The 13,449-nt window shown below is 42.3% G+C and overlaps 1 protein-coding gene across 1 annotated transcript; it reads right to left on the bottom strand.

Moving 5' to 3' along the window:
- Window positions 1-646: 646 nt before the first annotated feature.
- LOC119724576 (glycine receptor subunit alphaZ1-like) lies at window positions 647-12,705 on the bottom strand. The gene is made up of 9 exons (XM_038195684.1): window positions 12,439-12,705; window positions 9,469-9,545; window positions 7,373-7,440; window positions 6,139-6,374; window positions 5,275-5,357; window positions 4,646-4,816; window positions 3,776-4,005; window positions 2,244-2,417; window positions 647-1,250 (listed from the first exon to the last, which is right to left on the bottom strand). The coding sequence occupies exons 1-9, from the start codon at window positions 12,672-12,674 to the stop codon at window positions 1,044-1,046; spliced, it is 1,482 nt and encodes a 493-aa protein (XP_038051612.1). The 5' UTR covers window positions 12,675-12,705; the 3' UTR covers window positions 647-1,043.
- Between the last annotated feature and the right edge of the window lie 744 nt (window positions 12,706-13,449).

Below are 13,449 nucleotides of genomic sequence, written 5' to 3'. Positions count from 1 at the left end.
GTGTTGTTAATGCATGTTTATGCAAAATCGATCGGCCTGTGGCGTTTGAGATGGTTTTTGTACATTACAAAGATGGAGGACATACGCACAAAGTCGTACTTTACATAACTCTCGAGGACAAGGCATTGTGTTTCCATTTGTCCCTGTACTATTAAACTCTCCCATAGACTAAGCACACAAACGCACGATCGAGGACCGTTTTCAACAAATGATGAACGCTTGAGGGCAACAGAGAATATGGTTGTATGGAGTGTACGTACTGGCCCTCTGGATTCATCGAATAATGTTTAAAAATATTAACGTCATGTGATTATCCACTTTATTACATAATAACAACGGTCGTAAAGAATATTGCATCATGACGCCACTTTTTTCATCCTTATCTCAGGTCAGTATTTAATTGCAAACATGTTTAAAATACATGATGAAGCTGGGACTGAGAAACATTTCCAATTTTGTTGGAAAATACTTCGAAAATGCAATCAATTATCCATAGCCTCTGAAGGTGCGTCTGGATACTACCATTCTTTCCATGATCGAGGTCACTGTTACCAACATGTTGTCAAAGTCTCTCGTGCTTTTAATCTTCAAAACAAGGAACATGTGGTGAGATTTCTCAACAGATAACTTTTTTTTCCTAAATGTATTCATTTACTTCAGTTATTCATTTATTATTTATTCATTAGCTTTTTATATCATACGCCATAGAAGTACCGCAGTACATAGGTTAAAGTGTTCAGCTGAATTCTAAATGTTTTATCAATTAATATCACTGTTTTATTACACTAATACAATTGACCTATCGCCGTTTGCAAGTAAGCCACGCCCCTTAGACAACCCCATGGAATTTTGTACGTGTTTGTCTCAGATTTTGCGTTTGTTCCGCACGCGCATCCATTTGTATCATGTGGTTGGACAATGCATTGGTTGCGTTGACGCGATTCTACCGCGATAGTCTATAGGTTTATAGTTATCACTCTCTCGAAAGTTAAGAAAAAATTGATTGATAATTTTTTTTAGCGAAGCTCATTAATTGCCCTAAACTATTGCGCACATTCGTCCCCATTCCAATAGATGTACGTTGAGACATACGCGGCCACGAACACCACGAGAAACGACGGCACGGCGACCCGCATGCCTTGGTCGATGCGTTTGGCCCACTGTCGGTACCGCACCGCGGCCTGGCTGAGTTGCCCCTCGTCGGTATCTTTGGGTGCTGTACGTCCTCTGCGGCACAACACGAAAGACGTCTGAGGTGAAAAAATAATACAGAGAGAGAAAATGAGTTATTCCGTTGATGTGGTTCGTTGCTTTCGTGGCATAAAGGTATACTTTTTGCAGGTAAGGTAAAGGTAAAGGTCCCATAGCCATTACTGGCCGTATGTGGGATGTTAGAGGTCCACTGTGTCTTGGGCGTGGCATATGAGTGGCGGTGCCCAGTCCTCTCCTCTCGCCGTCTTACCTTCCCTGAACAAATTAGGTACCCATTGTTTTTAACTGTTGGGTTGCAGAGAAACACTTCCAGTTTTTAGTCCGAATGGGATTCGCACCGCCAACCTTCCACACCTTAGCTCCACGCTCTAACTGCTCGGCTACGAGGCCCCTTTTTTGCAGTTAATGCAGATATCTCAGTCTGCGAATAAGTGTGGTTCTGAAAAAAAAACGAGAGGTGGGATTTTTTTTCTCAGCTTTAGCACCCAAGCATCAAGTGATGTCTGGCACTCTCCTGATATAAACAGAAAGAGTGCGCTGTCAGAAACGTGGCGAACACATCCGCCTCTTTTCAGAACCACACTTCTTCACAGAAGACAGAAGAGATAAGATCCAAGGTGTACCCGCAATGTCACGAGCAAATACGGGTACGGCCCATCCAGCCGGCGTTTCCCAGTTTCCTTGAGAAGAAACTGGACCGAGAATATTTGTATTCGCCCCTTAATGGGATGCCGGTCCATCGCAGGTTACTCCCCAGCTAATGCCGGTGCCCAAACTTCTGGGTAGAGAGAGAGGCAAGTGAAGAGGACAAGAGGTTTGCCTAGGGACACAGCATAATGGTCATGCAGCAGCTGGATTTGAACCCTCGACCCTCTGATCACGAGTCACGAACCCTAACCACTAGGCCACACTGCCCTAAAACCTACCTTTTATCATTTAAGTCAAATTAACAAGGGAATTAAGCATTCGGTGGGAAAAATTCAACTATTTCCCTGAAGAGACATTACGGTACGACAAGTGTGAAGACTCACCTCCTCATCTTGTGGAGGTTGGCCTGCCATGCGTTGCTTGTACTTGTCCTTTGTCAAACGTTCCAGCCTCTCCTCTAGTCTTCTGGCACGGACGGCCAGAACGTGAACTAAGCCGTACTCGGCTAGGCCGATGATGGTCACGTTCATGTTCGCGGTTAGCCAGACATCCAAAGCCTGAAATCTCAAATAGAGGTACAGGACTAGTTGTCAAGATGATAGTGAAAGGGACTCACTATTAAAACCGAGCACGCTAGCACTGGATGCCCCTTCAATGGCAAAAACATTGTACTGTGCCACCTTTTTTTGTTCAGATAATTCGTCACGGGGCAGTTGCTTTGAACGGTAGAAGGGGTCATTTGTGAACGTACAGTGACTGCGTGCACGGATTCTAATAGTTGATGGTCGATCGTCAATCCGGAGGGTTGAATCTTGATCTTGATTCAGCACGTGGCAACAGATCCTGTATAATCCATAAAGCCACGAGGGAGATCGGAGTGGTCATAAGATGTATATGTATAGTATTATGTTGTACTCTGAGGTCTCTTTGTCTGATGAATTCTATGACTCTGTCTTTGAAGACCTTGATACTTGACGATGTAACAACAGAGTCTGGTAACTTGTTTTATAGTCCATACATGTTCTGGATAGAAACGAATGTCTGCGTGCATCTGTCCTCCCATGTATAGGGTTGATTTAGCTGAAGCATGTTGCCAGTTGTGGACCTGCGTGACATTGTTGGTGCATGATTGGATAATGCTTTTTGGAACAGCTGATTCCCCCATGTAAATTGTCTTCATTGAAATTAATCTGGCTGCCTCACGTCTATGATGCAAGATGCCCCATCCTAAGTTGGTGATCACATCTGGTTAACCTAGTTTTGGCAGGTCAGTGGCAGGTCCGGTCGGTTGGCAGGTCTGGTCAGTTAGTCTGTGTCAAAAGATGGTATAAATATAGCTGGTAGGTTGGTGTCCCGCTGGTTGTCCTACTGTCAGTCGGTTGGGTGGTCGGTCGGTTGGTCAGCAGTCTGCCTCACTGTTGGTCAGTCTGTTGATTGTTCAGTTGTTTGTTGTTGTTAACTTAGATGGCTGGTCTGTTTAAAAGCTTTTCGGTTGGTTGGTCGGTTGAACAACTGGTCGGTCGTTTGGTTGGCCGGTAGTTGGTCGGTTTGTCGGGGTTTTTTTGGTATCTGCCGGTCGTTTGGCACGTCAGTCGTTCAGTTGCTCTGTTGGTTTAATGGTTAATGGCTCTTGCTCTTGCTTTCTTGCTGGCTGGTTGGCTGGGTCGGTCGGTTTCAATGTATCTGTTTCCATGTATCTGATCGGCTGGCTTGGTCGGTGGGTTATCTAGTCTGATAGGTCTGTTATTTGTCGGTCGTTTGGTTGGTCGTAGGTCGTCAATTGGTTATCTTTTTTATTCTACTCAATAGGCCTTCTTCAGAACTTAACTACGGACAACATCTGGAAACTAGTAAGTAGCTGCTGCTAGAAATCAAAATACATGTAAACCGAACTAGCTCAATTTTGGAAACCTACCGTGATATAGGACAGCTCCGGCAGTCCCCTTTTCGATGCGTAGCTTGCCTGCGTGATGGCCGCAAGCACAGTGGTAACCCCCAGCGAGATCCTGGCGGGCGCCTGGTCCGGATCCAGCCAGTAGTTGAGCCACGAGAGAAAGCTCAGGATGATGGAGGTCAACATTTCAGTCAGGACGAAGAAGCCTCCCAACCGATGGAGGCAGATGGAGAAATTCAGAATGGTGTAGGCTACGTGAGAATGAGGATCCCAAACAGCACTGTAGTTAATAAATTTGCAGTCACCGCAAGTCCAACAGAAGTCGAACACAAGTCCCACAGTCCCAAGTAAAGTTGAGCTATTGACAAAGCATTCCTTTAGGGTTGTTCTTCCCCTTCTATTTGTGATTGGATTGAACTGACTTGTTATTCCCTTTTTTTTTTAGAGACGTGTGGTGTTTCACGTATTAAGATGTGGTAGGTGTTTAACCACTTATCTCTGCGGTCAGAATTCATTACGAAAACCTGTCTTGTTTCAAGACGGAATGTTACTGAGGGGAATACCGGTCAAGGGCGGATCCAGAACAACATTTTTTTTAAGGGGGGGGCCAAAAAAATTTGGTCCCCCAAAAATGGATCCCAAAAATTATGGCGTGGGGTTTTTGGATTCTAGATGCTGTGCGATCTGAGGCAATTTCTGACCACTTTAACAAATATTTTGGTGGAAAAGATGGTGGTGTACGCAGTGCCTACCTTTATTGCGACGTCACTTTAAAAAAAAAATTACTATGACCAAGAGTTTAACCTGATGGGAATCTCATCTCTTCCATCCTTTAAAATACAGAATGTAAAGGAATTCAATGTCGAAAGTGAGACTGAGAACAATACGTACTGAAGTTGACCTTCACTGACTCCTGCACTTGGTAGATTTCCTTCACAGTGAAGTTGGTAGCCTTGACCGTGGGTTGGCTGAACTGAGGCAGGTTGAGTTGGATACCAGACCCAGTCTCAATGAGCTGTGAATACATCCAGTGAAGCTTCAGCTCGCCATAGTCATAGGCAACTGACGAAAACATTGCAACATAGTGTTTGGCGATGGGTTGTGGTATATAGGCATGTTGTCGTGTCGATCACAAGTCCCTGCAAGTTAGTCCATCACAAGTCCTCCAGTCCAAATTCAACTCACAAGCTATCTAAACGAGCTTTGACAAAGTCATTCCTTTGTTATTGTTCATCCACTATTACTTGAGACTGGACTTGCGAATGGACTTGTGATGGACTTGTGATGGACAGGAGGTCGTGGGTTCGAGTCCCACAAGGGTAGGCTTGTGAAATTAAGCCCTTGTGGGACACTGAGTACACAGTATTTTAGGAAATTACATTGGAGATGACGGGGCAAAACCTAACAATGAATTGGGCATTAGGTGAAAAGTTGCTAATTCAACTATTTCATTCACTTTGCAGACTCAAGATGCATGTAACGAAATATTTAAATAAAATGAAGAGGAACCTACAACCTACAAGTTGAAATGTGGGTGTCACACTTCTGCGAGTCGAAGGGAAAGTTGGAGAGCTCCATGTGGCACGACTGGGTCAGAGTCAACCTGCCATGACAAAAAAAGCAACAGAAGGTGAAGGGGAGGGATCGACCGCTTACTGACTGATCAAGTTGACCGGGTCCTCCCAGAGAAGGGGTAGATTCCGTGGACAGTGGTTTCTTTTGGTAAAGTTGTTCTCAGATAAGTGGAGTTAGTATCTTGTGGTTATGCGAGGTTAACAGGGGCTGATGATCTTCAGATGGGACTACCGTTCTGAAGGGAAGCGCACCAGTGGCGTAGCCAGGGTTCTCATCCTAAGGGGGCGTGTGGGGGGCTTGAGGTTACAATGGAGGGGCGCCCAAAAAAATGCTGAAAGGTAGACAGGCTTTTTTACCGGACACCCGACCTCCGTAAAATTAAATAGTGGGGGGGGGGGACTGGACACCATCTTCCCATGGGGGCGCTATTCAAAACGTTGATACATAGACCATGGCTGCATTAGACCATGGTTACACAATAACTACGGTTATTTGCTTTCCAAGGAGCGTTACAATAAACAGCCACTCACGAAAAACAAGTTTTGAAATACGCACACAATCGCGGGGAAAAAATGGACTTTATGTTCTTCCAGCTAATCATGGTAACTCCTATGGCTGTGCTTTTCTCGGATGCCCAATTTTCGGGGGGGGGGGGCGACTGGGGGCGCAGACTTTTTATTTGGGGGGGGGGCGTGTGCCCCCAGCGGAGAGTGGCACACAATATTTACATCTGCTCATACCCCTCGGGCCCCGGACACATCTGACTTACAACGAAACACAAGCAAACGGGGTTGACGAATGCCACCTACCTTATGTTGTAGAACACCCCAGGATATACCTGCTTGTTGACCCTCGCCAACCTATTAGTCGAAGTGATCTTGTGGAAGTCTCCATCCTTCATCAGCGGGAAGTACAGGTCCGGCAGCCAGATCCGGTCGATGTCGGCGCCGCGGATGGAGTAGATGGTGTCGGAGTTGGCGGGGAGAAGGCTCTGGATACGGGGGTCCGCCCACGCCAGGCCCAGGGTAGCGGTGATCCTGAACTCCTAGAGGAACCGTCGTGAGTTGTGGTACACACTCTTAAAAGGTCCCTGCTCAGATTTGACCCGAAATCTAGGGTTCTCAACTCAGATTTGACATGGATCCAGTTCAAAATTAAACATCTTTGACTAATTGTCCGGGTCATTTTTGAGCCGGAACAATGTCATGTTGATCCGGCCAAAGTGTCATTTTAATCAGGAAAACTGTCATTTGAACCCGGCAAAGTGTTATGACCCGGACTTGTAATTTTGACCCGGAAATGTGTCAGGCCCCATAGGACCCGGATAACGGGTCAAATCTTACCCGGGACCTTTTCATGGTGTGACATGACATGACTGACACTTTACAGAGTCATGGGGTCCGTGCACAAGTACCCCATCAACGGCCAGAAAAGGAGAGTTGGGGTGACCTAGACTCGTTCCAGATCTATCCACTGCGTATTTCGAATATACTATACAAATATTGTGTTGTTTGGGTGGGTGGGTGTAATTGAGGTCCCCCCGTTCCGCCACACTAATGGTTTGATATAGTATTGAGCATCACCCGTTATCCACGGAGCCAAGTCTCCTGTATAACGTCTGATATGTCTAAACATGCAGATATGCAAGCCGCGCGCCAGCCAATCGTGACTTCATTTTATTCCCAAGTTTAAATCAGGGCTAATGGTTTGATTGGTCAATTCGAATGCAGTGTTTTGTAATACAAAAACAGCAGGGCGCATATCGCGTAACATGAGACAGAGCGCGTGACACAGGGTTTTTTTTATCCCCGCAATGGGTGAATGACCGAAGACCTGATATAGAAAGCGCCCGAAGATTGGTCCAAATCTAGAGGTCAAGATGCGGTTGTCCTGCATAATTTATCGGCGAGTCTGCTTAAATGTGATAGACCATGGCGATAGAAGAGGTTTGAAATTGCCTTGATCAAAACATAAGAGCATGCGTCACATCACCAACTACGTATATACGTGCCATAAATAAATTAATGGATGAATTTTCCATACCATTTTTGTTTCGTCTACAGCGTCAAGGTTAATCACTTTCAAGGCGCAGTAAACATCGTCGGGACGGCCTTTATTATAAGAGAAAGAAATTAAACCAGTCATTATAATTGGTGAAGGATACAAGCGCCGTCAGTGCCCATTAGGCCAAAAAAAAGTCTCCGGTTTCTGGTATGGAGCTTGCCCACAAAGTGGTGCGGCGACGCGGCTTTTTTTTTTTACCTGTTTTTTTTTGCTTCAAATGTCGGCTGATGACTGCAAATGGTGCCCGACTAAACTTAGTGCAAATATTATGGGAGACCAGAGAGGCCACATAAAGCTTATTCTCGATCATAACCCCATTAAAAAAAAAAACGTTAAAATTGTTGCAGCAGCAGGATTCCAGTCAAACCAGTGAGTTTGGCGGTTTTGAGACATCATCTTTCATTGAAAAAAAAACGTTTTCATTTTGCCGACGCGCATGGCTACGGCGACGCGCGCGCATACCAGAAACCGGAGACTTTTTTTTTTTTTTGGCCTTAGTACCCGTTATTTAGTGACTGTGGATCCACCTTTGACAGGTCAATTAATTATTTTAATAGGTGGGGAAAACAAGTGCCACATTGGGCATGAACTACACGTTCTGAACAACTCCTTTGATTAGCTGTACAAACTGGACGATGTTTGACCACAAGAAACCTATAGCTATATAAACAGAACACAAAATTAATGTTTTCTTTATTTCATCAAGAAATCGAATGAAGGAAAAAAACAAAGTTTGGGACATTATTAAGAAAATGTTGGATACGAATTAGATACGAGCACAATCTTTCCCAAGGGAAAAATTATGTTGGAACTGTACAGGATAACCCCAACATTTGCCTTTGAAAAAAAAACAGGGATCGGTGGATTTTTACGTTTTGGATATCAGATAAAAGCTGAGAGATTTTTCTTCCAAGTACTGAAAAAATCATGAAAATAGCACTTTGGGTTGCTAAGTAAATTTCAATTATGTAAAAGTAGTCATTTTTCATCCTGTACATAAGCACTTCAAACTGAAACATTTTTACTGTAAGCCTACTGTGCAGTTACCCTTCATTTGTGCAATTTCTTTAATATTTTGACATATTTATGATGCTGAAAAGGTTGAAAATAGGACTAAAAAGGATGAGATACCTGGTCAGGAGGAAAATAAAAGGTATTTCTATCAAATGGAGTTGTACTCTTGTCACATTATGTGCTGTGTTGTTTGTAAGGATTAGGACATGCAAAAATAGGTATACAGTGAAAATCTCTTACAGGATGGAAAATAACAACTTTTTCTCGGCAACCCAAAGTGCAATTTTCATGATTTTTTTCTTCAGTATTTGAAAGAAAAAGCTCTCAGCTTTTAGTCTGATACCTTAAACATAAAATCCACCACTTCCTTTTTTTTTTAAAGGCAAATGTTTTAGGATTGCATTTTTTTGGGGGGGGGGGGGTGTCACCCTGTATACAAAGTACACTCAAACAAAAAAGAAAGTACCCCTTTAATACTTTTTGTCTAACTCAAAAACTACTGGGCACATCTTGCTCAAATTACGACTGATCAGTACAGAAATTCCTTAGCAATCCAGCCACACTCTTTGTTTGGCCCAAACAGTGATAATGTGTACAAAATTATGCAATTTATGACAAATGGTATCAAAAAAAAGCAAGGTGAGTGTGAACCACAACTTGCACGTATACAAAAGTGCAACTGTTTTCGGTATCATCTGTCATAAATTGCATACATTCCTACACATTATCGCTGTTTTGGGCCAAATAAAGAGTATGGTTGGATTGCTAAGGAATTAGTTGTTATTTGAGTGAGAGGTGCTTAGTAGTTTTTGAGTTAGACAGAAAAGTATTGGAAGGCGGGGGACTTTTCTTTTTTGGTTGAGTGTAGGAGTAAGGATGCAGGGAAATATCTAGGGTGATGCTGAACACGGAACCACAAAGACAGAGGAAAGACAGCCCTGACATGTCAGGAAAGAGGATCACCATGGATCATGCAATTGACGAGTCAGAATAAACATGAAAGAAAAAAATCAGAACTTCAAACACATAATGCAGACGAATCTGAATTAGATCGTAAATACCAGTTTTCTCATTCGGGCGCGTCGACTGGCCTGAATACTGGGCTAGAACGTCTTCGATGCTGAAAGCACTCTGCACGCTGAAACGACAAAACCAATTAATTTAGATTGACTTCAGGGAATTCAAATCAGCACAGGGCGAGTTAAAAATATTTGTTCCTTCAAAAGCAATTTAATTTGACACACCAGAAAAGCATATGTTAAACGAGCATGTTCATGCGCTCATTTGGAAAAAAAAAAGATAACTGAAATTTATCCATGCTATGAGAACTCATGCAATATGGTTTTGAAGCAAAGCCATTAATGTAAGTCCATTTTGCTACATTTCAAATTTCACAATTTCGGTCTTATCAAATTCATATCGTACACAATGTGTCTGTTTTCTCAGGCTCGCCCCTGCCTGGATCATTTTGAACTGTTACAACAGGTGTTTGAGACAATCCTTCGTTATAATTAAAGAAGATACTATTATGTATGGGACTCCACAGTCATTATGAGAGTCCATACCACTACCAAATGAGAGGCACATAGACAAACGTCATCGTCAGACACGACGGACTACCAATAATTATGTACATAACAACTAGCCGCAGTCAACAATGAGAAATGTCAACAATAGTATTCCTCCGGTTTAATTTAGTTATTTAATCAAAACGCCAATTGAAGCTAAACGTCAAACTTGAAATGGTGTTAAATAGTCCGTTGTATACAATATAGCCCCCCCCCCCCCCTAGCCTTCATTTGGAAAAACGGTTCACCGAATCCGATGAAAAATTGTCAAACTTGGAATGGAGCAAAATAGACCAGTGTTAATTAATGGCCTTTGTTTCAAAACCACTGAACGGAATCCAATAAAAACTTCACACCAGAAAGAAAAGTGCATGGACTCATCAATCCTATATTTTTTTGGGGGGGGGGGGGAGACACCCTTGAGAACCGGTCTAATCACTGACAAGCTAATTTCTAGCTTTATTCTTATGTTATTTTTTATTAAATGGAGCTAGCCACATATTTTAAAATATCGTTTTGTCATTTGGTCACTTTCTTTTTTTATCCACCCTGTATAGATAAACACTCGTGAGGGAACATTATAGCATGACAGCGGAGATGAATGGGATGCAGCATCGCAGCCGACAAGTTTCGGTGAACTTCCGGGAATCATGGTTACCATGGCATGGAACCTCAACCCACAAGGTTGCATTTAACGAGCTCATTAGGCCTATGTTAAATTATAATGTAGGATGCAAGTGATTTTGTGACCAGATCTTACGAAATGAGTCCCAAGGTAATTTGTAGCTTGCGGTTTGGAGGGGAACCATCTGTGTGCTTTTCATGTTAATATATCAGTTCGATATCTAAACAGATGTATACATTTTACATGGCTTTAAAATATGTTGCTATTGATTTTCATAATGTATTGAATAGGGGCAATTAGACAAAAATGTATCTGGCTTTCTGCCATTCCGTCGGGTTGGGTCGCATAATTATTCCATCGTAGTTCTGTAGTGTTAACATGGTAATGTCATCATGGGTACATGGTACCCTGTGGAGACATGATTATAATGGGGAACAAAAGATTGTATACGTCTCCACAGGGCAATTTCTTTAGATGAATACGTCTCCACAAGATTATCACGAAAAAGATATATGGATTGTACTAAAAAAACTAGAAATTTCCAAGGTATATGTCGCAAATTGAAGTATTTTATGTAAGGCATATATTAAATCCGATTTTTAGCCAAGGAAATTAATTCTGGTCACAATAGGAGCATTTTGAAACTAGATTTTCAACTCAATTTTTTTAGTACACGGCAACAAAGAAATGACTCCACAAGGAGTTTTCTACAAAACGGTGCAAGGGTAGTTTTTCCTTCATGCTCAAAATTGTTCTCCTTTCTTCAATATTGACATGCCTCGACCAGCATGTTATCAGAGACGATTTAATGACTGCACTGAAACGTACGTTGCTTTTTTATTCCAACTTTCGACTGCTCGTATGGAAATCAAGCACTTAACACCGTCGTAAACGTCGATAATTGAGTTCTAAATTGCTATACGGAGCCCCTAAGGGGATAGGTGAAGAATAAAATTAGTTCGTCATATTTATTAGGAGTATGAAGGGGGGGTGGGGGCTTTTACGATGACATATATTTCCCACGACCCTCATTATTTTCACATTAGAACAAATATTCAGGTCACAGACGTTGCCTCATCTATTTTAACGATGATATTCAAATGTTTACGCATTCCAATAGGAATGCGTAACCTGTCTTAGGTTTTTATGAATTAGGGTTTATTGCTAAAGATCCTATACTTTGTATTTATCAATCCCGGAAATGAACATTCAATTTAATTTATGCAACCGAAATAGATTGTATAATTACACGCATATATTTTTGTAAATTGACAGCAGTCTAGGGTGCTCCTTTACAGAAGGCTTTGTTCTTCTCTCGGATGGCACCTCCATTCATATAACTATTTTGCTCCAGATATAGTATTAGTATAATTAATTTTGTTATTGTATCATTTTGTGTATTCTTTCTTGATTTTATATGAATGGAAATTAAAACAAACAAACAAACAAACATATTAAGGGCGAGTATGTGAAATGCTTTTCGTTTTGCTGAAAGAACACTTACTTTTTTGGTGATCCGTGGACAGAACTTTAAAACGGTGGTTGTGCTCAAAATTCCGTAACTTGAAAAGTACATGAGTGCTTTTAATGATTCTTGTACAAAAAAGCTCACTGATTGGGCTTACATATCTTAGATGCTACAGGCAAAACATCATTCAAAAATTGGTCCTGTCATTTGGGTTTCGTATTTTTATTTTATTACTCATCCTGTATTCACTTAAAATGAAGAGTTTTCAATTTTAATTATTTTTTTAAGGTGCCGTATACAAGGTAAAACAAAATAGACAGTGAATGAAATTTACAACTTTCTAAAATTTAATGAGCAATATCAATATTACCTGTAATTCGACGCATCCACGGACTGCATTAAAGGGGATGTTGATGAAATCTGTCCTCCAACAGCGACGAAGTGCAGGCAACTCACTGTCAAAATCGAAAGGTATACAAGTGGGCCTAGCGGCATACCTTTCCCGGAAAACCACTTGTCGATCCGGTCCATTCTTGGCGAGAATTTCAAAAATGTAGGTGCAATTTTTCGAGGTGATACATCCTCAAAACATCTCGTGCAAAACATGCGTGGACAAGCTTCGTTGATGTGGACGCTATACGTGCTGAAAAAAAACCTTGTTACTAGGAAATTGCGCGGGCTAATCGTACAGATGGTCGAATGAACAGGACTTATTTTGCATATGTGACGTCACAAGAAAGGCGCGCAAAAATATTGCTCATTAGGAATGGCCATATCTTTGAACGTATGAGGGCGCTGTTGAATTAGTTACGCGACATTTTCAAGGTGCCAACGCATAACAACATAAAGACTAAAGTCGGTTATCACTTCTGGTTGTAGCATGTTAGTAGTTTTTGTATAGACTTGGTCCTAGTCCCTCCGTTATCGTTTCTGATTTCGGGAGCGGTACCGTTGTAGACCTAATTACTGCATGGTTACCGCTCCCATACGAAATGAGCATCTTCGATGGAGGGACTGATAGCCAGTGTATACCCCACGAAGGAGATCGTTCGCGCACAAGCTGAGTGCCGTTTTTCAAACCCCGGTTTCGGATCCATATCCGGCTTCAGCCTCGGCTCCAGCCCCATTGCCAAACTGCATGGATGAAGGCCACAGATTGAGACGAAGCCTGAGTTTGAAAAACGGCCCCAGTCACGTGCTGTACATCACCTTTAAAATTGTCGGGGGTGGGCGCCCTCTCTTTGTATCTTGTGTGTGTGTGTGTATAGTGTTTTGTATTTTTCTGAGTGCCAGCAAAATTGTCATTCGAAGTACGCAATGAAATAAGTGGCATTAAAGGGGGATGGGGGCTCAGCCCCCCCCCCCCCCTTTATAATTGTTA

This window comes from Patiria miniata, unplaced genomic scaffold, assembly GCF_015706575.1.
Source record: "Patiria miniata isolate m_02_andy unplaced genomic scaffold, ASM1570657v1 HiC_scaffold_18, whole genome shotgun sequence".
NCBI classification, from domain to species: domain Eukaryota; kingdom Metazoa; phylum Echinodermata; class Asteroidea; order Valvatida; family Asterinidae; genus Patiria; species Patiria miniata.
Note: the sequence above shows the minus strand (reverse complement) of the source record. Positions and strands in the feature narration are given on the sequence as shown.